General features: G+C 42.0%; 1 protein-coding gene across 1 annotated transcript; it reads left to right on the forward strand.

Annotated features, from left to right (window-relative positions):
• The first annotated feature begins 405 nt into the window (after positions 1-405).
• On the forward strand, positions 406-13,992 carry NIT2 (nitrilase family member 2). Its single transcript, XM_049824477.1, has 10 exons — positions 406-470; positions 2,707-2,825; positions 6,438-6,558; positions 6,677-6,765; positions 8,330-8,423; positions 9,391-9,465; positions 9,899-9,977; positions 10,618-10,716; positions 11,781-11,836; positions 12,203-13,992. Exons 1-10 carry the CDS (start codon positions 443-445, stop codon positions 12,289-12,291), a joined length of 849 nt encoding a protein of 282 aa, XP_049680434.1. The 5' UTR covers positions 406-442; the 3' UTR covers positions 12,292-13,992.
• Positions 13,993-14,681: the final 689 nt, after the last annotated feature.

The following is a 14,681-nucleotide window of genomic DNA, read 5'->3' on the forward strand; positions in this document are numbered from 1 at the left end:
TGCACAGCTGTGTTTTTGCCGAGCGCTGAACTGGCACTTTAGGAGTACTCCCAGCTCCCTGCCATCTGCTGGGGTTGCGCAGGGGGGAAGGCTGGGCCGCCATTTGGGGTTGGGGCACGTCATCCCCTCCTTGTTCCTGCTGTGAAGGTGGGCTGCGCCGCTCCCTCGAGCTCTTGTCAGCAAAGCTGCGTGGGGAAGTGCTTTGAAATCGGGTCAAGGAAGGAGCCAGACTTTTTAAAAGCAGTATAGGCGTCGTTTTTAAACAAATCCCGCCGCAGAGCCCTGCCGGAGAGGCGCTCCCCTTTTCCTGCCGGGGCAGTGGCAGGGGCAGCCGCCGCCGGGGCGGGACTACATTTCCCAGCAGCCCGCTGCTCGGTACCCGCACGCATGCGCCCTGGCGGGCCGCCGCGCTCTATAAAGGAGGAGCCGGGGCCGTGTGGGGATGCAGGCGGCGCGCGGAGCCATGGCCAGTGAGTGGCGGCGTCCGCGGAGGAACGGTTACTTCTTCCTCGCCTACCTCTCCATTTCCTCCTCGCACTCCCTCCCGGCCCCGTCCAGGCCGGCGACGTGGGGAAAAGGGCCGCAATGGGGTTGAACTGGGCCTTCTAGCGGAGCTCCGGCCTCCCGCCCCGGGCCTCAGCCGGGGAGAGGGGCCGCGGCGCAGTGCCGGATTCCCCCGGGGGCCGCCCTCAGCCGCTGCCGGCCTCCGCTTCTCCCCAGCGGGCCCTTATCCTCTTACCTGGCCGTGGGGAAGGGCCGCGGGCTGGCTGCTGCCGCCGCCGGTAGTCCCCGGTCGTAGTCCGGGCCGGAAAGGCCTCGGCCCTGGGTGCTGTCTCTGAGCCTTCGAAGGGGTGTGAAATAATTCAGGTCCTGGAGGGAGCTGCCCTGGGCACGCTGGCTGTGTAATGGACTGGTAGGGAACGGCTGCCGTGCTTCTGTCGGTACTGCTGCAACCGTCAGCTTGGCGGGAAACTTGATCTGAACCAACCGGGCGTGCTGAGCTTCTCCAAAAAAAAAAATGTGCTTCATAGCGATACAAATATGAACCAGCATTGTACCCTGATACGCTTTTACCTGGTTGCATTGCTATAGGCCTATCCTGAGAATTGCTTTTAAAGAAGTTTTCGAGGTAGCTTAGCAAGGCCAGAAGAGGAGATCTTGGGCCTTTACAGCACTGTTGCACGTTTCTCTGTATTTCTATTACTTCTATGTCTCAACACTAATTTTAAACAAAACTGTGGGTACGAGTACAGGTATTCTGTTGTGGCTGGCCTTTAATTCTGCCCTTTAACAAACTCCAAACCTGAGGCATAGGGAAGATAAGATTAATGGTTTCCTGGTGGTTTAAACATTATGCGAAGGAAGTTAAGTAAAATTTTTCCTGGTAGGTGCTCTTTTGGTTTTCTTGCAAAAGTGACTTTATGCTGAAATGTAAATCTTTAAGCGTCCAGTTTGAGCTAAAACACGTTCCACAAATATGGGAAAGTTTTAGACAGATTCCTAGTATGGTTATCTATGTGTGTCTGGAAGCTAACTATGCTGATATCTGTTCAAAATCTCAGTGAAGCTCTGTTTACTCAATAAACCAAATATTAAGAGTCTCTCATGTGAAGAGTGGCAAAGTGAGCAGTTAATCATTTGCTTAACATCTAGAAATTAGCTGCTTAGCTACTGAAGTGAGAACTAAAGTAGGAAGAAAGATATCCTGCCTTGACTGTTCCTGACCAGATCTCATCTCACTTGAATCAGTTTGTTCTGTTTCCCTGACCACTGAGGCTGTGTTGCTTGCTACTTTTTCTTTAGCCCATAGTGGTCTTTGACTGTATGGCAGGGGAGTTTTCCAGAGAAGAGAGGTGCTTTGAAACTGAGGTATTTTTCTATGAAGTCAGAGTGTTGTTTATTTTTAAAAAGAAGATGGTTCTACCTGCTCAGGATGTGTTTTCCTACAGCCCAAGGTACTAGGAGATTCATGGAAGGAAGTCCAAGGGGTGTGCACAAAACCTGGTTTGATCTCTCCCACTTGTGTACTTCAAGATCCTGCAAATATAAATCCTGCTTAGCCACAGTAGAGACAGTGTTGATAACACTTGGGATTGTCCCTTGGCTAGAAACCAAACTGCAAGGAAATGATCAGGAAAGATGTTATCTTTATGGGTTTTTTATAGCCATTTCCCAGGCCAGGTGTGATTTGAGGGATAAAAGCAAACTATTCCCATATTTGGTGCTTTTGGGATTATCCAACCGTTTAGTTTGCTAGTGGCATTTTAGGACATGCAGTGCTCATCAGGCAACGGGTACAACATAAAGATAGGCTCACAAAGCGTGTAGCAAACTGGGAAGGAAGAAGCAGGTCTAGGTTGACTAGTGGTCTCCCTTTCTGTCACACGGTATCTTACAGTAGAACTTAGGCTGGATACTGCCTAGGCTAAGTGTTACTAGCATGTGAACTCTGTGATCTTTGACCTGAGCAGAGTGATGGCTATGTATGGTTCCCATTAGCAAGTCTAGGTTTGAATATTCTCCCTGTTTTAAGAGACTGTTTCCAGAGTCACAGACCACAGAATGAGATGGAAGTGGGTTTTGTATATGTTAATAAATAAGCAAATTTATTTTGTTAAATGCTCATTAGTGGATTCAAATTTTGAAGAGTTTTTCCTGGGGGAATTCTGCTGACTAATTTTTTTTTTTTTTTTCTTCCACCATTAGACTTCCGCCTGGCTCTTATTCAGCTTCATGTATCTGCTGTTAAATCAGATAATCTTCAGCGAGCCTGTGGACTGGTGAGAGAAGCGTCAGCTAAAGGAGCAAAAGTTGTGGCTCTACCTGTGAGTAAAGATCATGGTCTTCTTAGCACCTATACCTCAAACCCTTGGAAACCTCTTTCTAGTGTTAGTCATGCATTATATATTCCTGTTTCTCTCTGGATAGCTTAGATGCTGTATGAGACTCCAAAATAGGAAAAAAACAGGGGTTCTGTCTAGCAGCACACTTAAGAGGGGCGAAAACAAGAAGCAAAAAAAAAAAAAGCAGGTTGTCTTTTTTGTGATATAAGATTCTGGTTAAGTTTGTGCTGGTTTAAATCCCAGGCAATTCCATCACTGGTATGTTCTGAAGTCACAAAAGTGACACTGTGGTTTGAATCTTTGCAGAAGCCTTCCATGCTAGAAATGTAGGAAATGGCGATTTTCAGCTAAAGAATGTTGATACAAAGATGAAAGAAAACAAGTATACAGTGACTCTCTTTGCTATAATCATTCCAGATTAGATACTACATGAGAAACAAAATAGACTTAAGACATTTCCAGCAGGTCATTTGTGGCTGAATTATGATTAAAATGTATTCTCTTCTGATATCCTCGTGTGGGAACATAAATAGCCACTTAAAATTAGTGATAATGTTTTTTTTTTTTTGGACTTCAGCCATGATCACTGTGCTGAATTTTCATACAATGAGTGCGCTACCAATGAGGTGACCTTCCCAGTGCAGATTTCAGCTTTTTTCCTCTGTTCTTGGGGATGTGTGTGTTTACCTTTGTGCCCTGCAGCATCTGACTCAGGGAGTGCAAAGTTCTTCTCTGAGTGAACTTTTGGTCTGAATGTTTTACACATAGAATGTTTTCCCTCCTGCTGTCACTGGCGAGGTCTTAAGCAACCCTCCCAGCTCCTCTGTGCTAATACAGCCCTTATGTTGCAAATGTTACCTTTGATTATTCCGTCTGGGCCTCCTACATTGAGATTATCTATTATTTGCTAGTTTCATCATGTGTACAAACACTGAGTTTTCCAGACCTATTTAGTTGACGTACTTGCTTTGCCAATGATAATTTATGCTTTTAGAGTAACATTTGTCAAACAAGGGCAAGGTTTTTCAGAGACTTTTGGGAGGTAAATTTTGTGCTGGCAGTATGATCTGAGCATGAAATATTCTCTTCCCTCCACTTTTTTTTTTAAAGTCACACTAGGTAAAGAACAAAACTAACTTGCACTGAGTATATAATCTACACCTTTGCAGAGGCATACGGCAGTTTTCCTGTGACATGTTAGCCTTGATGTGTTAAACTTTTTTCACTTCTGAAATAGGAAAAATTTGTGAGAGAAAAACAATTTGTAATGTTTATGGATAAAAAAATAAAAACAGAATCCCATTTGAATCTAGAAACTGATAGATAGCACTTCAAAGATCTGTCCCTGTATTCTTACCACTTTGGAGGGAATCATAGAATGATTTAGGTTGGAAAAGACCTTCAAGATCATCGAGTCCAACCATCATCCATGCCCACTAAACCATGTTATAGAGTACCCTGTCTACGCGCTTTTTTAACACCTCCAGGGATGGTGACTCAACCACTTCCCTGGGCAGCCTGTTCCAATGTTTGACAACCCTCTCAGTAAAGAAATTTTTCCTAATATCCAACCTAAATCTCCCTTGCCACAACTTGAGGCCATTACCTCTTGTCCTTTCACCAGCCACCTGACTACAACCCCCCTTCAGGTAGTTGTAGAGGGTGATAAGGTCTCCCCTCAGCCTTCTCTTCTCCAGACTAAACAGCCCTGAACACAGGACTTGAGGTGCAGCCTCACCAGTGCTGAGTACAGGAGAGCAGTTGCTTCCCTGCTCCTGCTGGCCACACTATTTCTGATACAAGCCAGGATGCCCTTGGCCCCCTTGGCCACCTGGGCACACTGCCGGCTCATATCCAGCCGGCTGTCAACCAGCACCCCCAGGTCTTTCTCTGCTGGGCAGCTTTCCAGCCACTCTTCCCCAAGCCTGTAGCGCTGTGTGAGGTCGCTGTGACCGAAGTGCAGGACCCGGCACTTGGCCTTGTTGAGCTTCATACGATTGGCCTCAGCCCACATATCCAGCCTGTCCAGATCTCTCTGTAGAGCCTTCCTACCCTCAAGCAGATCGACCCTGCCTCCCAAGTTGGTGTCCTTTGCAAACTTGCTGAGGGTGCACTCAATCCCCTCGTCCAAATCATCGATGAAAATATTAAACAGTATGGGCCCCAATACTGCGCCCTGGGGAACACCACTTGTGACCTGCCGCCAACTGGATTTCACCCCATTCACCACAACCCTCTGGGCTCATCCATCCATCCAGGTTTTCACCCAGCGAGCACAGAAATAGGTGATCTGTGCAGACAGCCTGCAGTTTTGTTCCAGGATTAACTTACGAACAGCCACATGCACTGCTAGTGCAACCCTGCACAGAGCTCTCTGCCTGTTCTCTTGAGCCTACGGTTCCAGTACCACCCCCATTGACACTGCAAGGGGCAAGATGAAGGTGGAGGCAGCTGGCATTGCTTTCATTTCCTTGAAGTTCAATCCAACTTTCAAAAGCATGGGAAGCTCATTTGACAGCGTGTGGAGACTTCCCTTCCTGCCTCTTTCATCTACAAATCCTGCTGTGGGTTAGTTGGTACCTGCTGGCCCAGTGTCTGTATACAGGGCGAAAACATCCATCCAGTTTTGGTTCAGTTATTCCAGTTCAGTAGAATCTACTAAGGTTGTTAAGTTTGCTTGAGTGGTTAAGGCATAAATTTACTGTGCTATTCACAGATTAATTTATTATTTTTTTTTTGTCTTCATACAACTTCCAGCAAGCAAAGGTAACACTTGAGGTGGGTGCTTGGGCTGGGAATCACTTGCTGAGGAGTAGGTGCTGGTACTGTTTGATAGCACATCCTGTGGCCTTCAGCTATACTCCTTTAGGGGACAAAAAAGTATTGGGAATGGGGATGGCAAGTCTCACATCTTCACAGAGCCAGCAAATATAATGCAGAGTAAAAGCTTTGGATATTTTGGCCATCTCCACCTAGTTTAGGCATTTAAACTGCTCTGTTAATCTTACTGTCTAAAGATTACACGACTGGTTCTGAGGGATAGCAAATCTTTAACTAGAGCCTAGAACAGAAGACACTGTTCAGTTGTAAGGAAATGGTGTTTAAAGGATTGTTTTAGTGAAACAATAAGTAATTTTGAGAAATGCATGCTTTTGCAAAGGTCCTTTTAAAAATGAAGAAATCATGGGCTGTGGACAAGCACAAGCATCTCACAGCTTTGAAGGGATCTGTTTAGCTTGTAACTTGGCAAATGAGCTAGGTGGAACTTGTTCCATTGTTCTGATGAGAACACCCCTTGCTAAGTCTAGACTGATAAATACGCTAGCCTTGTAACTTGTAGCTTACATGATACTCCTAGCTCATGTTATGTTTGGCACACGTACACCAACACACCCACCACATTTTCTCTGATTGTTAAGTCTCTCTGGCCTCCTGATATTTTCTGATTTGCTTATTGAACTCCTGTAAAATAAACTTTTGTAACTAAAGATTGTATGAGAACATTGATAGACATTTGAAAGGTCAAGTACATCTCCTTGCAGTGGTGTTACTGGATTTTAATGTAATTTTTTTTTCTTTTTTCCCTAACTCTAGGAATGCTTTAATTCTCCATATGGAACTCAGTACTTTAAGGAGTATGCAGAGAAGATCCCTGGCGAATCAACACAAATGCTTTCAGAAGTTGCAAAGGAGTGCAGCATATATCTCGTTGGAGGTAGTTTACTCTTAGTGACCATCTCATTGAGGGAAATACGGGCAATGTCTAATAGCGCCATTGGATCAAAATTCCATATAATACAGTGGGGGAAATCTTTGTTCTCACCTTTACAAAGGATCCATTCCAGAAGAGGATGATGGAAAACTGTATAATACATGTACTGTCTTTGGGCCTGATGGTGCTATATTGGCAAAGCACAGGAAGGTAAGATGGCAGAATATTGTTATTGAAAGGTTTCTCAGCAGTGTTGCACAAATGATTTCATTGTGCCTAAAGGTGATGTGAAATAGTAGAAGCTTGCATTAATAATAAGTTGTGTACTGTCAGTAAAATTGCATGTAATTTTTATTTGAGACATGTACATACCCCTTCTAAAGGCGGTCATAAATTTGTTCTGGGTAAGGATGACAAAATGCAGAAGGCATGATGGGCTTTTCCCAGATGCTGGGAAAACTGCAGTAAAGAGTAAATCCTGATCCAATTCATCTGTGTACCTTGGTCTAGCTCTAAAATATAGTGCCAATTACATGGAATCAGGATCTTCCCTCAGGTTCCCAGTGGGTTTAGTCCTTCTGTTACCATAAATACTGTTCTTTACATACTTCTGTGTGCTATATGTAGGATTAGTGCAGACAGCTGAAGTCCAAGTCCCATAGTTAAGCTGTGTCTGCTGTTTGTGGTTGATGCTTGCTTCCTGTCGTCTTCCACCTGGACATTGCTTTGTGCCTTCTGAGAAACTACCTCCTATTCATAACTGTAGTTATGAGTGTAGTTTCTGTTAACCTGACTATGCATACAGGTATCATTCCTTAGGTGAACAACATCTTATTTCTTCCAAGGAAAGCCAAAAAAGAGAATGCAAGGTTACTTGGAACAAATAAAGTGGTATAGGTAATAATTTATTTGGTGAACTGATTCTACACTTAGCTACACTATTAGATTACTTTCTGAAGTAGTATGTTGCCTTCCATCTATCATACCACAGCAATCTGCAAGCCTGGTAGTTGTTTGTAGAACAAGTGCAGACTTGTACTGTGTAAATATGAACAAATAATAATACAAAAACAGCTGTAGTATTAGGAAGCTGTGGTCAGGAACAGAATCTTCGTTGCAAGGGAGGGACAAAGATTGTCTGCAGGGGCTAAGAGGCATCTGCATAGATGAAATCATGGGAACTTTATGATTTGGTGAGGGTATTTTCTGGAGACGTTTTGCAGGAATGGGACTCAAATCTTAGAGAGGAAAATATCACCTGCTTTAACATACTTTAAAATCATCCTGGCAAATTCAAGACATTTTATATGTATCCTTCCTTTTGCAAAATTACTCATTAGATCAAGATATCTAGCTATTTTGCAGGGATTCTTTGCACAAAGAAGATATAGAGACATACTCCAAAATAGTTGTTATATTTTTAGCTGGTTTTGACTACTCTCTATTACTGTATGGGAGAAGGACAGGGCATTCTAAACAGTATAAACATTTGATATATGCGTCACTTGGGTCACAAGGATTATATGTGTTGTCTAAAATGGCCAGTCTTTTTTTTTTTTTTTTAAATAACTTTAGACGTGTATTTCTGTAAATAAGAAAACTTATTTAAATCATCTTTAGGAGATCTCACAATCCTAAGCAATGTTTAGTTGGGATCCTGACAAAAGAGTAGTCTAGATAACAGTAACTAGGAAACACAAGCCTAATACAAAGACGCTCAAAGACCAAGCAGGGAAATTGTTATTAATTGTTATTCATCATACTATAATTACAGGTTCATTTATTTGACATTAATGTTCCTGGAAAGATACAGTTCAAAGAGTCTGAAACATTGAGTCCAGGGAATAGTTTCTCCGTGTTTGATACTCGTGAGTATAAGACAAGCCCTCTCTTTAATGAGCTCTACCACAATAACACTACAGTCATTCTGGATTTCTCCCCCCTCTCCCAAGGGATTTTTAGACTATCAGATTTATATTAGGCACTTGACAACCATAGTTTAAGTTTGTTCCAAGCCTGTGGATCACTTCTGAAACTTTTAAAAAGGCAGTATGATTGCAAAAGGACAGAGTAGTAGAAAGTGTTGAAGCATACATCATGGCACTTCCCTTAATAAATAGTGGTCCTATTGATTTGTTAAAGAGAAGTTACTGTATTTTTTCATAGCAGTTACCTCTTTAAAATGATTCTTACAAAACATGGCTTGGAAAAGAATATATGTAGCAAACAGCTACACTGGCACATTGTTTCATGTGAGGATGATAACAATGGAGACAATTAACTGTAAATCCCATTCCAACATTCTTGAATGAACCACATCAGATAAAAAAGCAAGACACCTACTCCTCCCACTACCATTGTTCAAGAATTAACACATCCTGTTTACTGAGCATTCTGAAGAGTCTCATCTCCCATGGTCACTTTTTGCTCCTTGCAATGTGCATGCTGTAAGAAACTACATGACTGTATAGTTTCTTTAGTCCATGAAGAGCAGTGTGTGCTTTCTTTTCTTGAAAATAAAATAATTGAAAAACCTGCAGCTAAATCAGAGAGGAACACATTACACAGAGACCTGATGTAACATGATTTTGGGGAAATGGCTGTTGTTAAAGGGTAGATAAGACCGCTTCTCACAGTCTTCCTCTCATCATGAAGCATGAATGCTCCCCCACGAATAGCCAATGCTTGTTACAGATAAGGATACACATTTAAATATAGCTCCTCTTGTTACTGTGAGATACATAAAATAACAGCTGGCAGGATGGCTACAGGGAGTCTTGTGATTGCTTTTGTGTACTTGTGATATGACTGTTGTCTCTTGTGTTTTGAGAACAGCATACTGTAAAGTAGGCCTGGGCATCTGCTATGATATCAGATTTGCTGAGATGGCTCAAATCTACGGACAGAAAGGTGAGGCTGGGTCACCTAAAGGAGCATGGTTAGCCCTAAGGCCTGAACTGTGCAGGGCTGTTTCAGGGTGGTACGTGCTGGGCAGTCTGTGTGATCACGCACTCTTATTCTCACCTGGTAATGCAAAATGCATCTTGTGACCACAACTTTGTTATTCAAATGAGTGTCTGTTCTCCTTGGGTAAAGTAACAATCATTTCCTGATACAGTGATGGAGATGGGCATATCCCAACACTTGGTAGTGTATCACAGGCCTTTGCTGACATAAGTATCACCCATGTCATGCATGAACAGGCTTTATTTGGTTCCATTTTGGGCAGAGGTCAGGAAGTACTGAAAGAAACCTTGCCTTGAGTTCTCAATGTGAAGGGCCATTCTAGGGTAAACCATCTTCTCCTTAGTGATGGTTGGGTTCTAATTTTCTTTTAACAAAGGTTGCCAGCTGCTGATATATCCAGGGGCTTTTAACCTAACAACAGGACCAGCTCATTGGGAACTTCTACAAAGGGGACGGTAAGACCAAAGTAACAGCTTATCCTTCTGTTCCAGAGGGGATTTCGCTCATGAAACTGAACTGTTCTTGTGTTCTAAATGACACTGTGCATCAGAAACGGTGCTGTAGGGCCACTCTGCTATTGGAGCTGCACCATTCCTCAAGCCTTGCCTGAGACACCAAAATGATTTTGCTGTCAAGGAGAAAAGCAGGAAATGCTTATCCATTCCTGCCCCGCCCTCCCCAGTAATGCCCTTTCAAAGACCTTTTCCCCATGGCTCTCTAAGCACCCTTCACACACAAACTTCTAGACAGAAGAGCCAGTAACTATATGAGAACTGCTCTAATTACACACAGAAATAGACCCTGAGATTCCTGAATGCTGTATTATTTATTCATTTGGTCAGCTTCAATCAACTTTTCTACATACTGAATGAATGTGTAATTCATTCTACCAACTCCGGAGCAGGTGCTAGAGACTTCTTTCCAGGCTCTGCTTCCTCTGACCTTCATATCGTTTACAATTTTGGCTAGTCCTTAGGAGGATGTATAGCTTGCCTTTCAGAGTGAATTCTTTCCCTTCAGCTTAATTAATTGGTGGTATTAAAAAAAAAATTCTCTCACTTTTTCCCCCCTTCCCTCATCTTTCTGTGAACACAGAGCTGTTGATAATCAAGTCTACGTAGCTACAGTATCTCCTGCTAGAGATGAAAAAGCATCCTATGTTGCCTGGGGACACAGCACTGTAGTAAATCCATGGTGAGTTCAGAAAAAAACCAAACAAATCCACTTTTTCTTGGTTAAAAAAAATGTTTTACTTAGTCACATTTCAGTCCCACATTTCCACCTACTCTTAAAAAAGGTTGTAAGTTCGTTCCTGGTAAAAAGCACCTGAGACTTAAGCCTACATTCTCAAAATCATCCTTTAAAACTGTCTGACTGAAAGACAAGAAATTAAAACTAGTTTAACAGTATGTATTCTTTTTGGTAGCAAAGAAGATACTTAGTACTAGTATTTAGCATTAGTTAAGCTGCTGACCTTTTCAACTTCTCCCTGAAGTGCAGTCTATTATATACATGCATGATGGTAATTCTCTGTGCAGAACTAAACCATCTTAAACAGCTTGCACAAAACTATTTCATTCCTCAAAGAACAACACTGCTTTGACATAAGAAAGAACAAGAATGTCTTCAGCTAGATAAGAGACATATTCTAACTTAAGCAGAAGTCACGCAGGTGCACAGGAGGTAAAAGTGACCAAATCTTCAGCAAGTTATTTTCCTTTCAAGTAAATCCACAGATAGTTCTCTTCTATGTGATTGCAAAGTAAGAAAAGCTTTATCTATGTCTTGAACTTTTAACTTTATATGATGAAAGCAGTGACAGAACACCTACTGGGAGACATGATAAATAATGTGCAGTAGCTCATGCAGAGTGAAAGTATACTCCTATTAAAAGTCAGAAGGATCTGAAAGGAGAAAGTGTTAGTCTTTGCCATAGATGTTTGTCCCTGGTGAAGTTGTTTCTCTCCCTTTGAGGTATATTGCATGCTTACATGCACTGGTTCTCATAGTTGCTCTTAGCATGATTCTTGATCTTCAGAAACATACTTATGTTAAGTATGTATGTGTCACATATAAAGCCTGGAAGCTATTTCTATCATGCTAGAGTTACGAATTATGGTGCTATTTTTAGGACAGCCCTGTCTTTATAGCCATAGACAACAAGGGTAGGAACTCCCTTTTGTACAAACAGCAGCAACTGGACTGATGCCTTGAGCCCTTTGTGTTAATGCTGTGAACAAATGTGCTTAATTTTGCAGGGGTGAAGTCATAGCCAAAGCTGGGGCTGAGGAAGCAGTTATTTACACAGACATAGGTAAGGCTAAAAGGTTTTTTCCTGCTGTCTCTCTCGAGTACTGGTCATGAGTCTAAGAAGAAACAGTTTAAGTCTGTGGACTTGCACATCAATTACAGATGATGCAATGTTCCCATCCCTTCTCCACCTTTGCTAGATTAAATCAAGAACAAGCAGCACTTTGACTATAATCTTCTCGCTTCCTTACTCATGAGGAAGCTGTCATCTTAGGAAAGAGCAAAGGTGAGGCTTCCTTCAGCCCTGGCTGCCCAGTTGCAGTGCCCATTCTCTGTGAAAGCTGCTCTTTCCCTTGCCTTACCTCTGAGCAAGTCGGAGCTTTCCTTTTTGATTGCTGTTCTAATAGTTCTTTCTCCCCCCACCCTGCAGATTTGAAGAAACTCACAGAAATACGTCAGCAAATTCCTATTTTAAGCCAGAAGCGTCATGATCTCTATGGCATAGAGATGAAAAAGTGAAGCTGGGTGAACAGGGAAGGTTCAGTTGGCACAATGGCTACTGCTTTCGTCTTCAAAAGGATTCCCTTACTAGTTGCTCCACAATCCACTGCTAAAGGTGCCAGTTAATAAAAAATTGGTGGTGCAATTCTAAAATTGATTCAAATACAACTTTTGTATCTCCTCTCCTACTTCAGTTTTTTCTAGTATTTTACAGCTAGGATAAAGATGGAGGTGAAATCAGTTCAACACAGTAGAAGTTAACATTGCTTTTTATGCATCACAATGTTTTAGTTACCTTTTGGGGGCTTTTTTGTAGAACATAGAAATGGGAACTTTCTCTCTGGAAATCCTCTGAAGTCAGCTTTGGTATTATGAATTTTTCGGTGAATTATTGGATAATCTAGAAGCATGATTCTTCCACTTTTGTCCTTTGTAGTTGTATATGCCTTAACAAATTTCTTTGAATGCCCAACTTGTAACTTGGAAAGCTGAAAATTTAACACAGTAAGCAAAACAGGCCAAATTCTGCTCTGTGCAACTAAAGGAAAATGCAAGCTGCCAGACAGAACTACTACTTCTAGAAGAATCTGTAACAGGTTTTGGTTCATGTATCTTGCCTGGAATGTACGTTACTAAATTCTCCTTATTGCAATTCCTGTTTATTACTGAAGTGATGCAGGTTACGGTTTTGTTAAAGCAATTCACGTGTCACCACACCTTTGCTCTATATACTGCTTCCTTAATATAATGTCTGAATGGGCTTTAATGCTGCTGCCTGGCAGTCTTTACCTGAAAAGGCTGAGGGGAGTCAGTCAAAAGGGTTAGAAAACTTGTTGTGCTGATTAAGTCTTCTGCCCACAGAAGACAGGTACTAGAATTGCTCAATGTTTAAATGCATTATTGCTACCACAGGCCACCTCCCATCAGCTGCATGGGAAACACTCATTGCTCTTGATGAAGAGACTTAAACTGATTATTAGAGATGGCTTTAAAATACTGAAAACCAGCCTAGCACAGTGTAGTTTTGTTGTTTGGGTTTTTTTCTTAGAAGGAAGACACCTTCGTACTTCTAATGTAAAAAGATAAGCATTTGCAAATGGCTTTTTTTTTTCTCCTTGGGATGAAAAAAAAAAAAGAAGCAACTATTCAGCCTTTACCACTAGGCTTTAGTTTTCCAGCAGCAAAAGTGATAAAGCAATAAGGCTAAAGATTTCAAAATACAAAAATGGGAGAAGGGAAAGAAGGTTTTGTCTTGCTCTAGCTAACCACCAGTTTCCCCCAGACCCACTTTACCTTTTTATTCATGTTTGGACATCCTCCTTTTCCCACAACTGCTCTCTTGACTTTTTCTTTTTTTAATGTTCTTTTGAATTCTCTGGAATGAGGTAGGTGTATGTTTTATAGAGGAAAATCAATGCTTAAATTAAGCCAAACCCTGAGGAATCTTTCCCCTCAAAAGACAGGTCACACCATTCCACTCAGTGGCATCATCTACTCCAGCAGGCATTTTTTTGGTCTGTACTTTTCACTGCATTTTGGTGTACATACTGTACTGGAAGTCTTAAGAAACAAGCCACAGAGCATAAGGTGAAATGAAGATTTATTTGTTGAAAAATAAATATAAAAAAATTAACAATTTACCATTTGAGTCAAGTCTCCTGCATTAGATTAGTGCCTCCCACATACTCAACAATCTGCATCCATGATGGCCATCACTGGGCTCCCACTTCTAACTCACAGCAACTATTATACATCCATTTTTCTAAACTACTCCATCTGTCTTTCCCTCCCCTTTCTATACTAGTTTGACATGCAGCAGAGCAAGAACTAAATACTACCTTTGGAGGACTAAAGCAGTGCAGGATTCTCAGGGGCTGACCACTTAATTTAAAAAAATGCAAAGTGCAGTCTGCAACAGACGACAGAATCCGTGGCCAGGACCCTCCTCCCCTGGCATCCCAAATGGAGAGAATGGATGAAAAGCTGTAGCGAGCTACTTTGGTGAACTCAGCTGAAGAGGTGCCATGAGCTCCGTCCTCTTCAGTCTGTCAGGACAACGTCTAAGCACCTTGTTTTAGGAGGATCTTTTAGGGGTTTCCAGTGCAATCCACACAGAAGTGATACAAGTGGGACTCTGAATTTTGGGGGGTTTCAATGAAAAAAAGTACACAATCAGTTCTCTGCTAGATAATACTTAAAGCAGTCAATACTCAATCTCTGTGTTGGTAGAAAACAGGCACTTGAAGTATCCATATTACACATATGCACCAGTATTCTGTAAGTATACAAAATCAGCCAGTAACAACCCTGAAACAGCTCCAGAATTTCAGCCTGCAAGAATTTAAATTTTTTCTAAATAAATGGCAGAAAACACAGTAATGCCTGTTGTATTGGGCAGTGTTATTACC

Source organism: Accipiter gentilis, chromosome 21, assembly GCF_929443795.1.
Source record: "Accipiter gentilis chromosome 21, bAccGen1.1, whole genome shotgun sequence".
NCBI lineage: Eukaryota > Metazoa > Chordata > Aves > Accipitriformes > Accipitridae > Astur > Astur gentilis.